A 17,601-nucleotide genomic window follows, 5' to 3' on the forward strand; every position below is an offset into this window, starting at 1 on the left:
CATTGTAGGATTTTTAATAACTTTATTTGCAAATTATGGTGGAAAATAAGTATTTGGTCACCTACAAACAAGCAAGATTTCTGGTTCTCACAGACCTGTAACTTCTTCTTTAAGAGGCTCCTCTGTCCTCCACTCATTACCTGTATTAATGGCACCTGTTTGAACTTGTTATCAGTATAAAAGACACCTGTCCACAATCTCAAACAGTCACACTCCAAACTCCACTATGGCCAAGACCAAAGAGCTGTCAAAGGACACCAGAAACAAAATTGTAGACCTGCACCAGGCTGAGAAGACTGAATCTGCAATAGTTAAGCAGCTTGGTTTGAAGAAATCAACTGTGGGAGCAATTATTAGGAAATGGAAGACTTACAAGACCACTGATAATCTCCCTAGATCTGGGGCTCCAAGCAAGATCTCACCCTGTGGGGTCAAAATGATCACAAGAACGGTGAGCAAAAATCCCAGAACCACACGGGGGGACCTAGTGAATGACCTGCAGAGAGCTGGGACCAAAGTAACAAAGTCTACCATCAGTAACACACTACGCCGCCAGGGACTCAAATCCTGCAGTGTGAGACGTGTCCCCTTGCTTAAGTCAGTACATGTCCAGGCCTGTCTGAAGTTTGCTAGAGAGCATTTGGATGATCCAGAAAAAGATTGGGAGAATGTCATATGGTCAGATGAAACCAAAATATAACTTTTTGGTAAAAACTCAACTCGTCGTGTTTGGAGGACAAATAATTCTGAGTTGCATCCAAAGGACACCATACCTACTGTGAAGCATGGGGGTGGAAACATCATGCTTTGGGGCTGTTTTTCTACAAAGGGACCAGGACGACTTATTCGTGTAAAGGAAAGAATGAATGGGGCCATGTATCATGAGATTTTGAGTGAAAACATCCTTCCATCAGCAAGGGCATTGAAGATGAAACGTGGCTGGGTCTTTCAGCATGACAATGATCCCAAACACACCGCCCAGGCAACGAAGGAGTGGCTTCGTAAGAAGCATTTCAAGGTCCTGGAGTGGCCTAGCCAGTCTTTGGAGGGAGTTGAAAGTCCGTGTTGCCCAGCAACAGCCCCAAAACATCACTGCTCTAGAGGAGATCTGCATGGAGGAATGGGCCAAAATACCAGCAACAGTGTGTGAAAACCTTATGAAGACTTACAGAAAACGTTTGACCTCTGTCATTGCCATCAAAGGGTATATAACTTTTGTTATTGACCAAATACTTATTTTCCACCATAATTTGCAAATAAATTCATAAAAAATCATATAATGAGATTTTCTGGATGTTTTTCCCTCATTTTGTCTGTCATAGTTGAAGTGCAGCTATGATGAAAATTACAGGCCTCTCTCATCTTTTTAAGTGGGAGAACTTGCACAATTGGTGGCTGACTAAATACTTTTTTGCCCTACTGTACATAAAGTGATTACACCAGGCCAGACTCCCTTTGAGTGGTGCGAGGAACCACAGCACAGCACAAGAAGGGGAACAAGACAAAAGCCCAAAAGCACAACCACAGTATTTCTTTGATCAGGATGCTGAAGGGCAAATTAAATGCCTCTGATTGCTTTTTTTTAGGTAAATTAGTATGGAAATATGAGGTATTTAACTTCAGAGTGTGGAACAATCTCCGAAATGGTTTCCTTTCATCCTCCAACTTCATTTTAAGCCATTTTAATTGGGTTCTTTGAATGTCTGAGTAGTTGGTAGATACATTTAGATATTGTCAGCACTTTTTTTATGGGCATTGACCTCCACATGGAAAGTCTTATCCATTTTTACATGCCTGCTTCGACCACTTCATAGGGAGAACTGATCTGAAATTGTAAGGACCATTCCCGGACATGAGAAGCAGGTCAAACATTTAATCTGAAAAGACATGGAACAAGACAGGAACAGCATCAGCACACAGGTATACAAGGACATAAGACAATCAATGCTGAAGCGGGGAGAGTAGCGGGGGAACAGACAGATATAGGGGAGGGAATGACAGAGGTTATTGAGTCCAGGTGAGTCCAATAATCTCTGATGCGTGTGATGGGGGAAGGCAGGTGTGTGTAATGATGGTGGCAGGAGTGCATTATGCTAAGGAGCCTGGCGCTCGAGGCAAGAGCGGGAGCAGGCGTGACAGGAATAAGTGAACCAAAGAGGATATGTCATCACTAGCCTACGTACAGTATGTAAACATGATTTGATTTGCTTTCAAACTCCGGAAATATGTTGCTGTTCAAGTGTATGATTTGTTATGGAATAATAGTCCAATACCAATTTCTCAAGTTGATGAATCTACAGTAAGATTAGGACTACATCCCAATTATCTCTTCTTCCTCTAAAAGTGTGCACATGTTCACTTCCCTTCACTGACTCTGGATAAAAGTGTCTGCTAGATGACAAAAATGTAAATGTAAATTATTTGAAAGGAAATGACTGGTATAAGATATATGGTGGAAACTCCCACAAGCCAACACACATCCACCAATCCAATGCTTTTAGTTTTGTTGGAAGTACTGACACGTCAGGTTTAGTTGTTCTGGGATTTAGCTGGACTAAAATCTTTGTGTAACACAGTCGCCACCTTGTGACAGATAATGAGACATGGGACAATGCAAATGCCTCAAATTACTATGGGGGTAAAACACTAAGTGTTTTTTCTATCTTCACCACTAAGAGGAGCTACAAAACCATTTACCAATTGGATTCTGCTGTACTGTTAAGACAGATAGATATACATGCAACATTTTACCACTAAGTGTCAGTGTGTTAGAATTTCAACAAAAGAGTACCAAAAGGGCATTTCGGATACAGATTCCCCACATTTATTATCTTGTTCTGTTCCTGCCTTTGCAAGGTTAATGATAATATATATCCTGTTTCTAGCATACCATGTTATTCATACATACAGGTAGTTTTCAACGTTATGCATATTATTTTCCATTCAAAATATCTATAACACTTTAAACATGTGTTTTGCTGAATAATAATCCCTCATATAATACATACAGGAACACATACCACCAAGCAAGCAAGCCCATCTACATACTGTATAACTCCAAAGCAGGACTATAATAAAACTGTGGTTACACACAATGTGCCTGAATTGAGAATCCAATCTAGTTCACCAAGTAAGAGATCCAGTCCACATGTAACAGCACAACTAACCCTGTCAGGGGTTGATTCTCCTATGTCTTCAAACATGTAACTGTATATATATATATATATATATATATATATATACAGTATGCAGGATCAACTAGTACAGGCTCATAGAATATAAAGACATACACACACAGTATGCAGGATCAACTAGTACAGGCTCATAGAAAATGACCAGACCAGATCAGTGCATCTTTAGTAGACTGGGTCGAGTCATGACAAGGTGTGTGCTCTTTTCTTGAGGTACCACGGCTAATCTGGGGGAGAGAGATAGAGAGAGAGTGAAACAGAAAGAGAGAGAGAGCAAGAGAGAGAGAAAGACAGATCAAGATTGTATTAAGTCTCCCTATTTGCAGACGAAGAAGGCGCTAGTCTTAGACTACCAGCTCAAAAACACCAAACTTCAGTTTGAGATGGTTTGTTATTCAGACAAACTAGCAGGCTACAACCACAGATGGCTATAACAGTAAACAAAGCGTTATCCAGTGCATCCATTTGATCAGGTTTGTTCTGTGGCAGTTCTGTGCCAAATGGAGAGAGTAGAAACATACTTTATAATGATTATCATAGTACAGTTCATGTTTCTTCTGAGTGATTCAGAATCTCAACCGACAAGCAGACAGTTAATACTGGTGGACATCCGGCTGTCAATAAACCAATTAATCAGCCTTCATCCTACATGTTGAATCCAACCTCCTACTAGTTAGTGGTCGATATTGTTCCCACAGAGACAAGGTCTCAATGTGTCCGTTGTCACAGCCAGAAGGAAATGAAGAAGATGCTGATTATGAGCAATCAGTCGGTGGTCTGCAGAATCACTTCCTTCTGTACTGTATCTCTTGGGATGTGGCTGTGATCAGACAGTGCCCTGTCCAGTCAGTTACTACTATAGCTCCTGTACAGGGCTATGGCTGCAGCTTACTCCATTCTTACTACTATATGCCTATCCTGACCTGTGGCTGTGTGCTGCAGCCTGCTCAGTCAGTTGTCTCTATAGTTCCTGGGCTCTTTCTGTGACTGCAGCAGCCTGCTTAGCCAGGCTACATGTGACCCTGTTTGTCTGAGGACGAGGAGGAAGTGGAGGGGGACGGGGATGGAGCCTTGGGGAACACCCTGTCTGTGGGAGTGATAGATGCTGGACTTCCCAGGCCTGAGGAGCTGGAACTACTAGACCTGTGCTGCCCCTGTCCCCCCTGTCCCTGGCCATGTCCCAGGTGGATGGGAGCAGGCCGAAGGGGTCTGACCGGAGGCGGCCTGAGGGGGGCGATGGGCCTCCGTGCAGTCAGAGCCGGTTTGAAGGTGCTCATGGTCTCGGAGGACGAGGAACTGCTGCTACGGCGCAGGGCGGCGTCAGGGTCTCTGATGGCCATGGTGTTGGTGTGGAGGGGGCTGCCAGGGGTCTCAGAGGGTGGTCTGGACCCACAGGAGGAGAGGTGCTGCTGCTTCAGGGGCTCCAAGGTGTCCAGGACCACGTCGGGAGCATGCTTAGCCACGTTCTGCCGCTCAAGCTCAGACAGCTCATGCAGGGCGGTATTCATGGTCTTCTCTATGTCCTGTAATACACATAGTTTCAGCACTGATATTAATCCAGTGTCTGACATCCTGCAACACACTCTATCTTGGCTGTCCATAGTAGTAGATGATGACAATTCACACACACACACACACGCACGCACGCACGCATGCACCCACACCAATAGAAAAAAGAACGGCCCATTCAAACATCTGCTCTTATTGTTTATACTCAAACAAAATACTGACAAACCAAGTCTTCCCAATAAAAAACAAACTGTTTCTTCTTGAAAGCAGGGACAAATGGACAAATTAACACTTCAGAAATGGTTCCAATATTCTCTCTCTAATGAAGCAAACAATGGGAGCCATATTTACATGTGGAGCTAGCAGCAGCTAACAGACTGAACAGTAATTAGGAGATGAGAGACAGAGGGAAATGTGGGCCTCTCTCTCAGATGTCCTTACCACTGCTGCCTGACTTTGTCCCTCTGAGTACTGGCTGGGATCCATAAACTATGCTGGAAATATTTCTCCCTCTGTCTGTCGGTCTTTTCTGTCTGTCTGCCTGTCTCGCCATCTCTCTAAACAACAGACAGGAGAATATCCTCATTAGCTTCGACTGCACAACTCCGAGCATGGCTGGACTGGCAGGAAATAGTTATATTAAGAATAACAAGGGAAGTTTGGTCTTACCTGACTTCACCCACTGAATCAATTGCTTTGATAATTTTTAAGTCTTTATTGCAGTGATTAGATTCTCACCTCTGTATACCCTGATAAATGCTCTTTTGTTAAATAAATCCACAAGCAACGAGAGATGAGTGGGCAACCTTCTTTTTTAAATTGGTTAGTTTATTTTCTGGTAGTCAGCACCCCATCATTAGGCCGGGTGTGCGTTTTGTTATTCATTTACTTCATAGACTCTCACCTCTGCCAGTGATTTCTGGTCGCCAAGGCTACCGTGGCGGGTGGAGCCGGGGGAGGGTCTGAGGGTGGGGCCATCACGGAAGCACTTTCTATCTGGATGGTTGATACTTCCTGTGCTGCTGAACGTGCTGAGATGGCGTTTCTCTGGACTGTCCATGCGGCCCCTGCTGACAGCCATCTTGTGAGGGCTGCAGGGGCGGGGCATGACCCTAGGGGGCGTGTCCATACCTCGGGTGGGGCTGTGAGTGTCGGCGGTGCTCCTGTGGTGAGGGATAACAGCACTGTCTGAACGAACCCTCACCCTGAAAGGCCACAACACAGAGAGCAGACAGACTCTCAAGACAGCATCAAGGACAGAGTGCAAAAATAAATTATAGCTCATTCAATACAAATACACTAAATGAACCATTATTTTGTAGCCTCTTCATGGAGGAAAACATCTCATCCTGCATGTGTCTAGAAAACCTGTTAACCTGCATTACATCAGATTCTGTGAACTGTGAGCATGAATCATCATAAAGTCAATGTGTAGCCACCTTCCAAGAGCATCTCCATAGTGGTGTTCAGGGGTATGTTGTCTGTGTTCGCAGGGGGAGCTTCGGTCACGGTTCCTGGATGAGGTTCGGTCTCTGTCCTCCTGGTGGGGTCCACTACTGGCCTCACTCTCAGCCTTCCAACTCAGACTGTCTGAGAACGCATCTTCCCTGAGGTAACAGAGAGACAGAGAGCAGACGGGGGGTTTATTCATTTGTTTTTTGTATGCTGGCAAAATGCATAAACAATTATACAATTTCATTAACGAGTCACTGCAAATCATCTGGATACCCTTACACCAGAGATGATCTGAAATTATTATGTCAACAAACAATCCTTCGGGAACAAAATCTAACTCCAGATGTTGGACCTCTTCAAGTTATTATTAACAAGTACAGCACCCATTCCCCAGTTTCCCCGGGCCCCTGATTTTTTATTTATTTCACCTTTATTTAACCAGGTAGGCCACTTGAGAAAAATGTCTCAACTGGGACCTGGCCAAGATAGAGAAAAGCAGTGCAACAAAAACAACACAGAGTTACACATGGCATAAACAAACATACAGTCAATAACACAATAGAAAAGTCTATCTATATACAGTGTGTGCAAATGTAGTAAGATTAGGGAGGTAAGGCAATAAATAGGCCAAAGTGGCAAAATAATTACAATTTAGCAATTAAACACATTCTAGATGTAATTTTAAATTGGAGATGCTTAATGTGAGTCTGGAAGGAGAGTTTACAGTCTTACCAGACACCTAGGTATTTGTAGTTGTCCACATATTTTTAAGTCAGAACCGTCCAGAGTGGTGATGCTAGACGGGTGGGCGGGGCGTGCAGTGATCGGTTGAAGAGCATGTCATTTAGTTGTACTTGCATTTAAGAGCAGTTGGAGGCCATGAAAGGAGTGTTGTATGGCATTGAAGCTCGTCTGGAGGTTAGTTAACACATTGTCCAAAGAAGGGACAGAAATATACAGAATGGTGTCATCTGTGTTGGATCAGAGAATCACCATCAGCAAGAGAGACATCACTGATGTATACAGAGAGAGACATCACTGATGTATACAGAGAGAGACATCACTGATGTATACAGAGAGAGACATCACTGATGTATACAGAGAGAGACATCACTGATGTATACAGAGAGAGACATCACTGATGTATACAGAGAGAGACATCACTGATGTATACAGAGAGAGACATCACTGATGTATACAGAGAGAGACATCACTGATGTATACAGAGAGAGACATCACTGATGTATACAGAGAGAGACATCACTGATGTATACAGAGAGAGACATCACTGATGTATACAGAGAGAGACATCACTGATGTATACAGAGAGAGACATCACTGATGTATACAGAGAGAGACATCACTGATGTATACAGAGAGAGACATCACTGATGTATACAGAGAGAGACATCACTGATGTATACAGAGAGAAGAGTCGGCCTGAGAAATGAACCCTGTGACACCCCCATAGAGACTGCCAGAGGTCCGGAAAACAGGCCCTCCGATTTGACACACTGAACTCTATCTGAGAAGTAGTTGGTGAACCAGGCGAGGCAGTCATTTGGGAAACCAAGGCTGTTGAGTCTGCCGATAAGAATGCTGTGACTGACATAGTCGAAAGCCTTGGCCATGTCGATGAATACAGCTGCACAGTAATGTCTCTTATCGATGGCGGTTATGATATCGTTTAGGACCTTGAGTGTGGCTGAGGTGCACCCATGACCAGCTCGGAAAACAGATTTTGCAGCTCTTTCAGAACATCAGCTCTCTGGATTTGGGTGAAGGACAAATGGGGAGGCTTTAGCAAGTTGCTGTGGGGGGTGCAGAGCTGTTGACCAGGGTAGGGGTAGCCAAGTGGAAAGCATGGCTAGCAGTAGAAAAATGCTTATTGAAATTCTCGATTATCGTAGATTTATCAGTGGTGACAGTGTTTCCTAGCCTCAGTGCAGTGGACAGCTGAGAGTAGGTGCTCTTATTCTCTATGGACTTTACATTGTCCCAGAACTTTTTGGAGTTTGTGCTACAGGATGCAAATTTCTGTTTGAAAAAGCTAGCCTTTCCTTTCCTAACTGCCTGTGTATATTGGTTCCTAACCTCTTTGAAAAGTTGCATATCGTGGGGGCTATTCGATGCTAATGCAGTACGCCACAGGATGTTTTTGTGCTGGTCAAGGGCAGTCAGGTCTGGAGGGAACCAAGGGCTATATCTGTTCTTAGTTCTAAAGTTTTGAATGGAGCATGCTTTTTTAAGATGGTGAGTAAAGCACTTTTAAAGAATAACCAGGCATCCTCTACTGACGGAATGAGGTCAATATCCTTCCAGGATATCCAGGCCAGTTCGATTAGAAAGGCCTGTTCGCTGAAGTGTTTTAGGGAGCGTTTGACACTGATGAGGGGTGGTCGTTTAACCGCGGACCCATTACAGACGCAGGCAATGAGGCAGTGATCGCTGAGATCCTAGTTGAAGAAAGCAGAGGTGTATTTAAAGGGCAGGTAGGTTAGGATGATATCTATTAGGGTGCCTGTGTTTACGGATTTAGAGTTGTTCAATGATAATTTGTCAGATTGAGGGCATCTAGCTTAGATTGTAGGATGGCCCGAGGTGTTAAGCATATCCCAAATTTAAGTCACCAGGATCAGTTGGAGATAAGTGTGCATGCATCCCAAATGACACACTATTCCCTTTATAGTGCACTACTTTTGACTAGTGCGCTAGCTCTAAACAAAAGTAGTGAACTATGAAGGGTATAGGATGCAATTTTGGACGCACCCTGTGTCTTTCCCTAATTAGGGTTTAATTCTGTCATCTCCACGGTGATGGATGGTGATTGGCTGTCGGGTAGGGTTCCGGAAGGATAAATGACCTGTTACAGAGTGACCTTAATGTTCCATCCTTGTCATGCGGAAATGTTAGTTCAAGAGACTGAGGAGAGGACATCTCGTTGAATTACTAATTGGGGATTTATTTGCTTTGAAGTGCTTGATGCTTACTGTATGCCAACTGCTGCATTGACACAGTATCAGACTAATGCACTTTGGGCACAGTTCATGATTATTGACTATTGACATATCAATTCACTGTTATTGACATGGACTCACATAACCTGGAGGCCCCATGGTAGGGGTGCACAGTCTGTCTCTCGTCTACTGACGATTACAATAGAAGTGCTTATCCTAAACAGAGGCATGTAGCATTTGAGCAGTTACACAGAAATATTGTACTTACATGTCCTGCACCACAATGTACTGATGTGGGATGAGTCCGTCCACTCCGTTGTGTCGTCCCTCCCACCAGTCATCAGAGGCTCTCAGGTACAGCAGCAGTGATGCCCCCTTCTTAAAGGACAGCTCTCTGGGAGTACGCCCCACGTAGTCAAACTTAGCGATGGCCTCGATCTGCTCCAGTTCATCATCACTGGTGTGAGGTCCTGTACCATTGTCCACTTCATCAATGGCACCTGGCCCACTTTGGGGACTGTCACTAAATGGTGTAGAGAGAGAGATAATATTATATTGTAGATAGATAAATACATTGATTGATAGATTCAGATGATAAAGAAGAACATAGTATAGTGCTTTGGACTAAACTAGCCCAACAAGAGGGTGAAGTCATTTGAAACACAGAACTGGGTCCAGTCTTCTAATCCCCTTCTCTACATTGGTTCATCTCAATCTTCTCTCCCATCCAAGCAGAACCAAGGCCCAGTATACTATAACATCACTAACCAGTACTCCTCTCCTCCAGCCATGCACTTCTCATAGACCGGTCCGTCCAGCTCACGGTGGCTCGGGAAGATGACCTCGTTGTGGATGATGATGGTCTTGATGACCTCATTAACGTGTGTCTGACAGGCCACAGGATCGTGACCATCAGGTATGGGCATCAGAGTCGGGCCGAAGCAGGTAGCCAGGTTATAGGGATCCATCATGTTCTCATCACTGTACTGGGATAGACTGGAGAGAAACAATGGGGAATTACAGTTTTCTTTTATCACAAAACTCAAAAAAGCTGATTTTTTTCTTTATGCACATTTTCAAGTACAACACACAAAGTCACACAGTAACTTTTTCACCAAACCTAAATCAGTCTTTCATCTAGAAATACCTTTCATATAAAGTCACTGCCTTTCACAATGCAATGCTTACATTACTTTTCATATGATTCTCTTCTCATTTCTCATCATAGATTCCAATCCAAGATGGCATAGCAGTTCAGACGTCTTTTGTCCTCGTCTTGTCGTGTCCCGTAAATATATATATTTACAACTTTTTTTCACATACATTTTATTTTTATTTTCCATCAACTCATCTTCAAAACACTCTCCTGCAACCCGCCTCACCAATTTATATTTATAAAAAGTATTATTTACCTCAAATCTGTAATCCTCCAAGAAGCTAGCCAGAAACTCCAAGAAGCTAGCCAGAAACTAGCCAGAAGCTAGCCCAGAAGCTAATCCAGAAGCTAATCAGAAGCTAGTTCAGAAGCTAGTTAGCTTCTTTACTGGCAAATCGTTAGTATTCAGCTAACCACGGTTTGTGGTCATCAGCTATCCTTTAGCTCGAAAATCTATCGCCAGTTTTGTACGGCGCAGCGCGGCTCGGAACGGAACATACCGGACCAATTTTTCTCTCCATGTCCCTGGATTTCAACTACTCTCTGGACATTCATACCTGGATCTCACAGCAAGCTAGCTGCTATCTGTGTGACTATCGGCTTTCGTCGATTCCGGAGCAAACATCAATTATTCTGGAGCTAGCCAGCTCCGTCAATCACTCCCGAGTTCCATTAATCACTCCTGGGCTGCAGTCACCTATCCGGACCCGTTTTACTGCCTACGCGGAGCCCCCCCCCGGGCCTTCACAACTGGACTGCCGACGTTATCTACCCAAAGGAGTTATCCGGCTGGCTCCTCCGTCGCGACGTTACCTGGACGCCCATCTGCGGCCTGCTAACCGGCAGCTGTCTTACCGGCTGCTATCTGAATAGACAATCGGACAATTTATTTATTTTTATTATTATTATGTTTTCTTCTTGGGCCTCTAACTATATCTATTGTTTTTATTTTTGTTGTTGTTGTGTGATTTGGATTAATCCCCTCTATCACACGGAACGCCACTAATCTACTGACGGAACACAAGAGGTGGCTAATAACAGAGCTCCATCCTATGCTAGCTTGCTACCGATGGCCTGGCTAGCTGTCTAAATCGCCGTGACCCCCAACCAACCTCTCCACTCACTGGAACCTTTTGATCACTCGACTAAGCATGCCCCTCCTTAATGTCAATATGTCTTGTCCACTGCTGTTCTGGTTAGTGTTTATTGGCTTATTTCACTGTAGAGCCTCTAGTCCTGCTCACTATACCTTATCCAACCTATTAGTTCCACCACCCACACATGCAATGACATCTCCTGGTTTCAATGATGTTTCTAGAGACAATATCTCTCGCTTCATCACTCAATACCTAGGTTTACCTCCACTGTATTCACATCCTACCATACCTTTGTCTGTACATTATACCTTGATGCTATTTTATCGCCCCCAGAAACCTCCTTTTACTCTCTGTTCCAGACATTCTAGACGACCAATTCTTATTGCTTTTAGCCGCACCCTTATTCTACTCCTCCTATGTTCCTCTGGCGATGTAGAGGTGAATCCAGGCCCTGCAGTGCCTAGCTCCACTCCTATTCCCCAGGCGCTCTCTTTTGACGACTTCTGTAACCGTAATAGCCTTGGTTTCATGCATGTTAACATTAGAAGCCTCCTCCCTAAGTTTGTTCTATTCACTGCTTTAGCACACTCTGCCAACCCGGATGTTCTAGCTGTGTCTGAATCCTGGCTTAGGAAGACCACCAAAAATTCTGAAATTTTAATTCCAAACTACAACATTTTCAGACAAGATAGAACTGCCAAAGGGGGCGGTGTTGCAATCTACTGCAAAGATAGCCTGCAGAGTTCTGTCCTACTATCCAGGTCTGTACCCAAACAATTTGAACTTCTACTTTTAAAAATCCACCTTTCCAAAAACAAGTCTCTCACAGTTGCAGCTTGCTATTGACCACCTTCTGCCCCCAGTTATGCCCTGGAACCCATATGTGAATTGATTGAAACCCATCTTTCTCCAGAGCTCGTGCTGTTAGTTGACCTAAACTGGGACCTGCTTAACACCCCGGCCATCCTACAATATAAGCTTGATGCCCTCAATCTCACAAATGATCAATGAACCTACCAGGTACAACCCTAAATCCGTAAACACGGACACCCTCTTAGATATCATCCTAACCAACCTGCCCTCCAAATACACCTCTGCTGTCTTCAACCAGGATCTCAGCGATCACTGCCTCATTGCCTTTGTCCGTAATGGGTCTGGGGTCAAACGACCACCCCTCATCACTGTCAAACACTCCCTAAAACCAGAAAGGTAGCGTCAGTTTGTTTTCTTCCTGTATTGACCACAGATCATCCCGTCTTCAATTTTATCGATTATTTACTTTAAAAAATACCTAAAGTTGTATTACAAAAGTAGTTTGAAATGTTTTGGCAAAGTTTACAGGTAACTTTGGAGATATTTTGTAGTCACGTTGCGCAAGTTGGAACAGGTGTTTTTCTGGATCAAACGCGCCAAATAAATGGACATTTTGGATATATATCGACAGAATTAATCGAACAAAAGGACCATTTGTGATGTTTACGGGACATATTGGGGTGCCAACAGAAGAAGCTCATCAAAGATAAGGCACAATTTATATTTTTATTTCTGCGTTTTGTGTCGCGCCTGCAGGGTTGAAATATGTTTTCTCTCTTTGTTTACAGAGGTGCTACTCTCAGGTAATAGCATAGTTTAGCCTTTTTGAAATCTGAATCGTTGGCTGAATTCACAACACGTGTAGCTTTAATTTGGTATCTTACGTGTGATTTCATGAAAGTTAGATTTTTATAGTAATTTATTTGAATTTGGCGCACTGCATTTTCTCTGGCTTTTGGCCAGGTGGGGACGCTAGTGTCCCAAATATCCCAGAGAGGTTAAAAGTGCTTTCCTCACAATCTTAAATAAGCATGCTCCATTCATAAAATGTAGAACCAGGAACAGACATAGCCCCTGGTTCACTCCAGACCTGACTGCCCTTGACCAGCACAAAAACATCCTGTGCCGTACTGCATTAGCATCGAATAGCCCCCGCAAAATGCAACTTTTCAGGGAAGTTAGGAACCAATATACACAGGCAGTTAGGAAAGCAAAGGCTAGCTTTTTCAAACACTGTTTTGGGACACTGTAAAGTCCATAGAGAATAAGAGCACTTCCCAGCTGTCCACTGCACTGAGGCTAGGAAACACTGTCACCACTGATAAAGCCGAGACAATTGAGAACTTCAATAAGCATTTTTCTACGGCTGGCCATGCTTTCCACCTGGCTACCCCTACCCTGGTCAACAGCCCAAACCCCCACAGTAACTTGCCCAAGCCTCCCCTATCTCTCCTTCACCCAAATTCAGATAGTTGATGTTCTGAAAGAACTGCAAAATCTGGATCCCTACAAATCAGCCGGGCTAGACAATCTGGACCCTCTCTTTCTAAAATTAACCCCTATTTACTAGCCTGTTCAACCTCTCTTTCGTATCGTCTGAGATCCTGCTGCGGTCATCCTCTCTTCAAATGGAGAGACACTCTAGACCCAAACTGCTACAAACCTATATCTATCCTACCCTGCCTTGATAAGGTCTTCGAAAGAAAAGTTAACAAGCAGATCACCGACCATTTCGAATCCCACCGTACCTCCTCCGCTACGCAATCTGGTTTCCCGAGCTGGTCATGGGTGCACCTCTGCCACGCTCAAGGTCCTAAACGATATCATAACCGCCATCGATAAGAGACAATACTGTGCAGATGTATTCATCGACCTGGCCAAGGCTTTTGACTCTCTCGGCAGACTCAACAGCCTTGGTTTCTCAAATGACTGCCTCGCCTGGTTCACCAACTACTTCTCAGATAGAGTTCAGTGTGTCAAATCGGAGGGCCTGTTGTCCGGACCTCTGGCAGTCTCAATGGAGGTGCCACAGGGTTCAATCCTCGGGCCGACTCTTTTCTCTGTATACATCAATGATGTCGCTCTTGCTGCTGGTGACTCTCTGATACACCTCCAACGCAGACGACACCATTCTGGAAACATCTGGCCCTTCTTTGGACACTGTGTTAACTGACCTCCAGATGAGCTTCAATGCCATACAGCTCTCCTTCCGTGTCATCCAACTGCTCTAAATTAATGCTCTTCAACCGATCGCTGCCCACACCTGCCTGCCCGCCCAGCATGACTACTCTGGACAGTTCTGACGTAGAATATGTGGATATCTACAAATACCTAGGTGTCTGGTTAGACTGTAAACTTTCCTTCCATACACACATTAAACATCTCCAATCCAAAATTAAATCTAGAATCAGCTTCCTATTTCGCAACAAAGCATCCTTCACTCATGCTGCCAAACATACCCTCGTAAAACTGACTATCCTACCGATCCTTGACTTCAGCGATGTCATTTACAAAATAGCCTCCCACACTCTACTCAGCAAATTGGATGCAGTCTATCACAGTGTCATCCGTTTTTCCACCAAAGCCCCATACACTACCCACCATTGTGATCTGCATGCTTTCGTTGGCTGGCCCTCGCTTCAAATTCGTCGCCAAACCGACTGGCTCCAGTTCATCTATAAGTCTCTGCTAGGTAAAGCCCCGCCTTATCTCAGCTCACTGGTCACCATAGCAGCACCCACCTGTAGCACGCGCTCCAGCAGGTATATTTCACTGGTCACCCCCAAAGCCAACTCCTCTTTTGGCCGCCTTTCCTTCCAGTTCTCTGCTGCCAATGACTGGAACGAACTGCAAAAATCACTGAAGCTGGAGACTCATATCTCCCTTATTAGCTTTAAGCACCAGCTGTCTGAGCAGCTCATAGATCACTGCACCTGTACATAGCCCACCTGTAATTAGCCCATCCAACTACCTCATCCCCATACTCTTATCGATTTGTATTTATTTTGCTCCTTTGCACCCCAGTATCTCTACTTGTACACTCATCTTCTGCCCATCTATCACTCGTGTTTAATTGTTATATTGTAATTATTTTGCCACTATGGCCTATTTATTGCCTTACCTCCATTATCCTACCTCATTTGCACACACTGTATATAGACTTTTTCTATTGTATTATTGACTGTATGTTTGTTTATTCCATGTGTAACTCTGTGTTGTTGTTTGTGTTGCGCTGCTTTGCTTTATCTTGGCCAGGTCACAGTTGTAAATGAGAACTTGTTTTCAACTAGCCTACCTGATTAAATAAAAATGTAAAATATATATATATATATATATATATATATATATATATATATATATATATATATATATATATATATATATATATATATATATATATATATTTTAAATGGTAAGGCTTCACATGGTCAACGAAGATGGTCTGGACTTCATTAGACACAATAGCCTCCCTTACTCTGATGTCCACCTCTTTGATGGGGCCCATGCCCATCTCTCTGACATCTTTGATGGGGCCCATGCCCACCTCTCTGACATCTTTGATGGGGCCCATGCCCACCTCTCTGACATCTTTGATGGGGCCCATGCCCACCTCTCTGACATCTTTGATGGGGCCCATGCCCACCTCTCTGAAATCTTTGATGGGGCCCATGCCCACCTCTCTGATGGGCTCCCTGTCTATGAGCTCTTTCATTTCTTCCTCTCCCTTGCTGTCTATCCTACTCCATGTTGAAAGAAATTGCAAGTGTTCACACACCCCCTTTTATATGATGACCAATTGTGGGATGGAACACTGATTAGGTTTGTTGAAAAAGTTTGTTAGTTGTACAATTGAAAATGTGATTAATGTGGAGAAAAAACAGTCTTTTTGATTATCTGTTTTGAGTTTTGTATTATCTGTTTTGATTTTTTTTTTAAAGTAAATCATTTCAATTTTATTGCATGACATAAGTATTTTATCACCTACCAACCAGTAAGAATTCCAGCTCTCATAGTCCTGTTAGTTTTTCTTTAAGAATCCCTCCTGTTCTCCACTCATTACCTGTATTAACTGCACCTGTTTGAACTCGTTACCTGTATAAAAGACACCTGTCCACACACTCAATCAAACAGACTCCAACCTCTCCACAATGGCCAAGACCAGAGAGCTGTGTAAGGACATCAGGGATACAATTGTAGACCTGCACAAGGCTGGAATGGGCTACAGGACAATAGGCAAGCAGCTTGGTGAGAAGGCAACAACTGTTGGCGCAATTATTAGAAAATGGAAGAAGTTCAAGATGACGGTCAATCACCCTCGGTCTGGGGCTCAGTGCAAGTTCTCACCTCGTGGGGCATCAATGATCATGAGGAAGGTGAGGGATCTGCCCAGAACTACACGGCAGGACCTGGTCAATGACCAGAAGAGAGCTGGGACCACAGTCTCAAAGAAAACCATTAGTAACACACTATGCCGTCATGGATTAAAATCCTGCAACGCACGCAAGGACATTGCTCAAGCCAGCACATGTCCAGGCCCATCTGAAGTTTGCCAATGACCATCTGGATGATCCAGAAGAGGAATGGGAGAAGGTCATGTGGTCTGATGAGACAAAAATAGAGCTTTTTGGTCTAAACTCCACTCGCCGTGTTTGGAGGAAGAAGAAGGATGAGTACAACCCCAAGAACACCATCCCAACCGTGAATTATGGAGGTGGAAACATTATTTGGGGATGCTTTTCTGCAAAGGGGATAGCATGACTGCACCATATTGAGGGGAGGATGGATGGGGCCATGTATCGCGAGATCTTGGCCAACAACCTCCTTCCCTCAGTAAGAGCATTGAAGATGGGTCGTGGCTGGATCTTCCAGCATGACAACGACCCGAAACACACAGCCAGGGCAACAAAGGAGTGGCTCCGTAAGAAGCACCTCAAGGTTCTGGAGTGGCCTAGCCAGTCTCCAGACCTGAACCCAATAGAAAATCTTTGGAGGGAGCTGAAAGTCCGTATTGCCCAGCGACAGCCCGGAAACCTGAAGGATCTGGAGAAGGTCTTTAGGGAGGAGTGGGCCAAAATCCCTGCTGCAGTGTGTGCATACCTGGTCAAGAACTACAGGAAACGTATGATCTCTGTAATTGCAAACAAAGGTTTCTGTACCAAAAATTATTAAAGTTATGCTTTTCTGATGTATCAAATACTTATGTTATACAATAAAATGCAGATGAATTACTTAAAAATCATACAATGTGATTTTCTTGATTTTTGTATTAGATTCCATCTCTCACAGTTGAAGTGAACCTATGATAAAAAATGACAGACCTCTACATGCTTTGTAAGTAGGAAAACCTGCAAAATCAGCAGTGTATCAAATACTTGTTCTCTCCACTGTATAGACGTACTGATTGATGTACAGACGTACTGCTT

General features: G+C 43.9%; 1 protein-coding gene across 6 annotated transcripts in view; it reads right to left on the reverse strand.

Annotated features, from left to right (window-relative positions):
- Positions 1 to 2,801: 2,801 nt before the first annotated feature.
- Positions 2,802 to 17,601, reverse strand: part of LOC118400493 (SLIT-ROBO Rho GTPase-activating protein 3-like) — a 68,872-nt gene continuing 54,072 nt past the window's right edge. For 5 of the 6 annotated variants that reach the window (XM_052473720.1, XM_035797413.2, XM_035797412.2 and 2 more), the window contains 5 exons: positions 9,881 to 10,108; positions 9,381 to 9,635; positions 6,140 to 6,307; positions 5,605 to 5,905; positions 2,802 to 4,714 (listed from right to left, as the gene is read on the reverse strand). In XM_052473720.1, coding sequence (XP_052329680.1) covers positions 4,202 to 4,714; positions 5,605 to 5,905; positions 6,140 to 6,307; positions 9,381 to 9,635; positions 9,881 to 10,108 — 1,465 coding nt within the window. In that variant the 3' untranslated portion in view covers positions 2,802 to 4,201. Of the gene's footprint in view, positions 4,715 to 5,141; positions 5,258 to 5,604; positions 5,906 to 6,139; positions 6,308 to 9,380; positions 9,636 to 9,880; positions 10,109 to 17,601 lie in introns of all 6 variants that reach the window. The other variant, XM_035797414.2, reaches the window with a different exon arrangement.

The sequence above is a fragment of the Oncorhynchus keta genome, chromosome 21 (genome assembly GCF_023373465.1).
Source record: "Oncorhynchus keta strain PuntledgeMale-10-30-2019 chromosome 21, Oket_V2, whole genome shotgun sequence".
In the NCBI taxonomy this organism is placed as follows: Eukaryota; Metazoa; Chordata; class Actinopteri; order Salmoniformes; family Salmonidae; genus Oncorhynchus; species Oncorhynchus keta.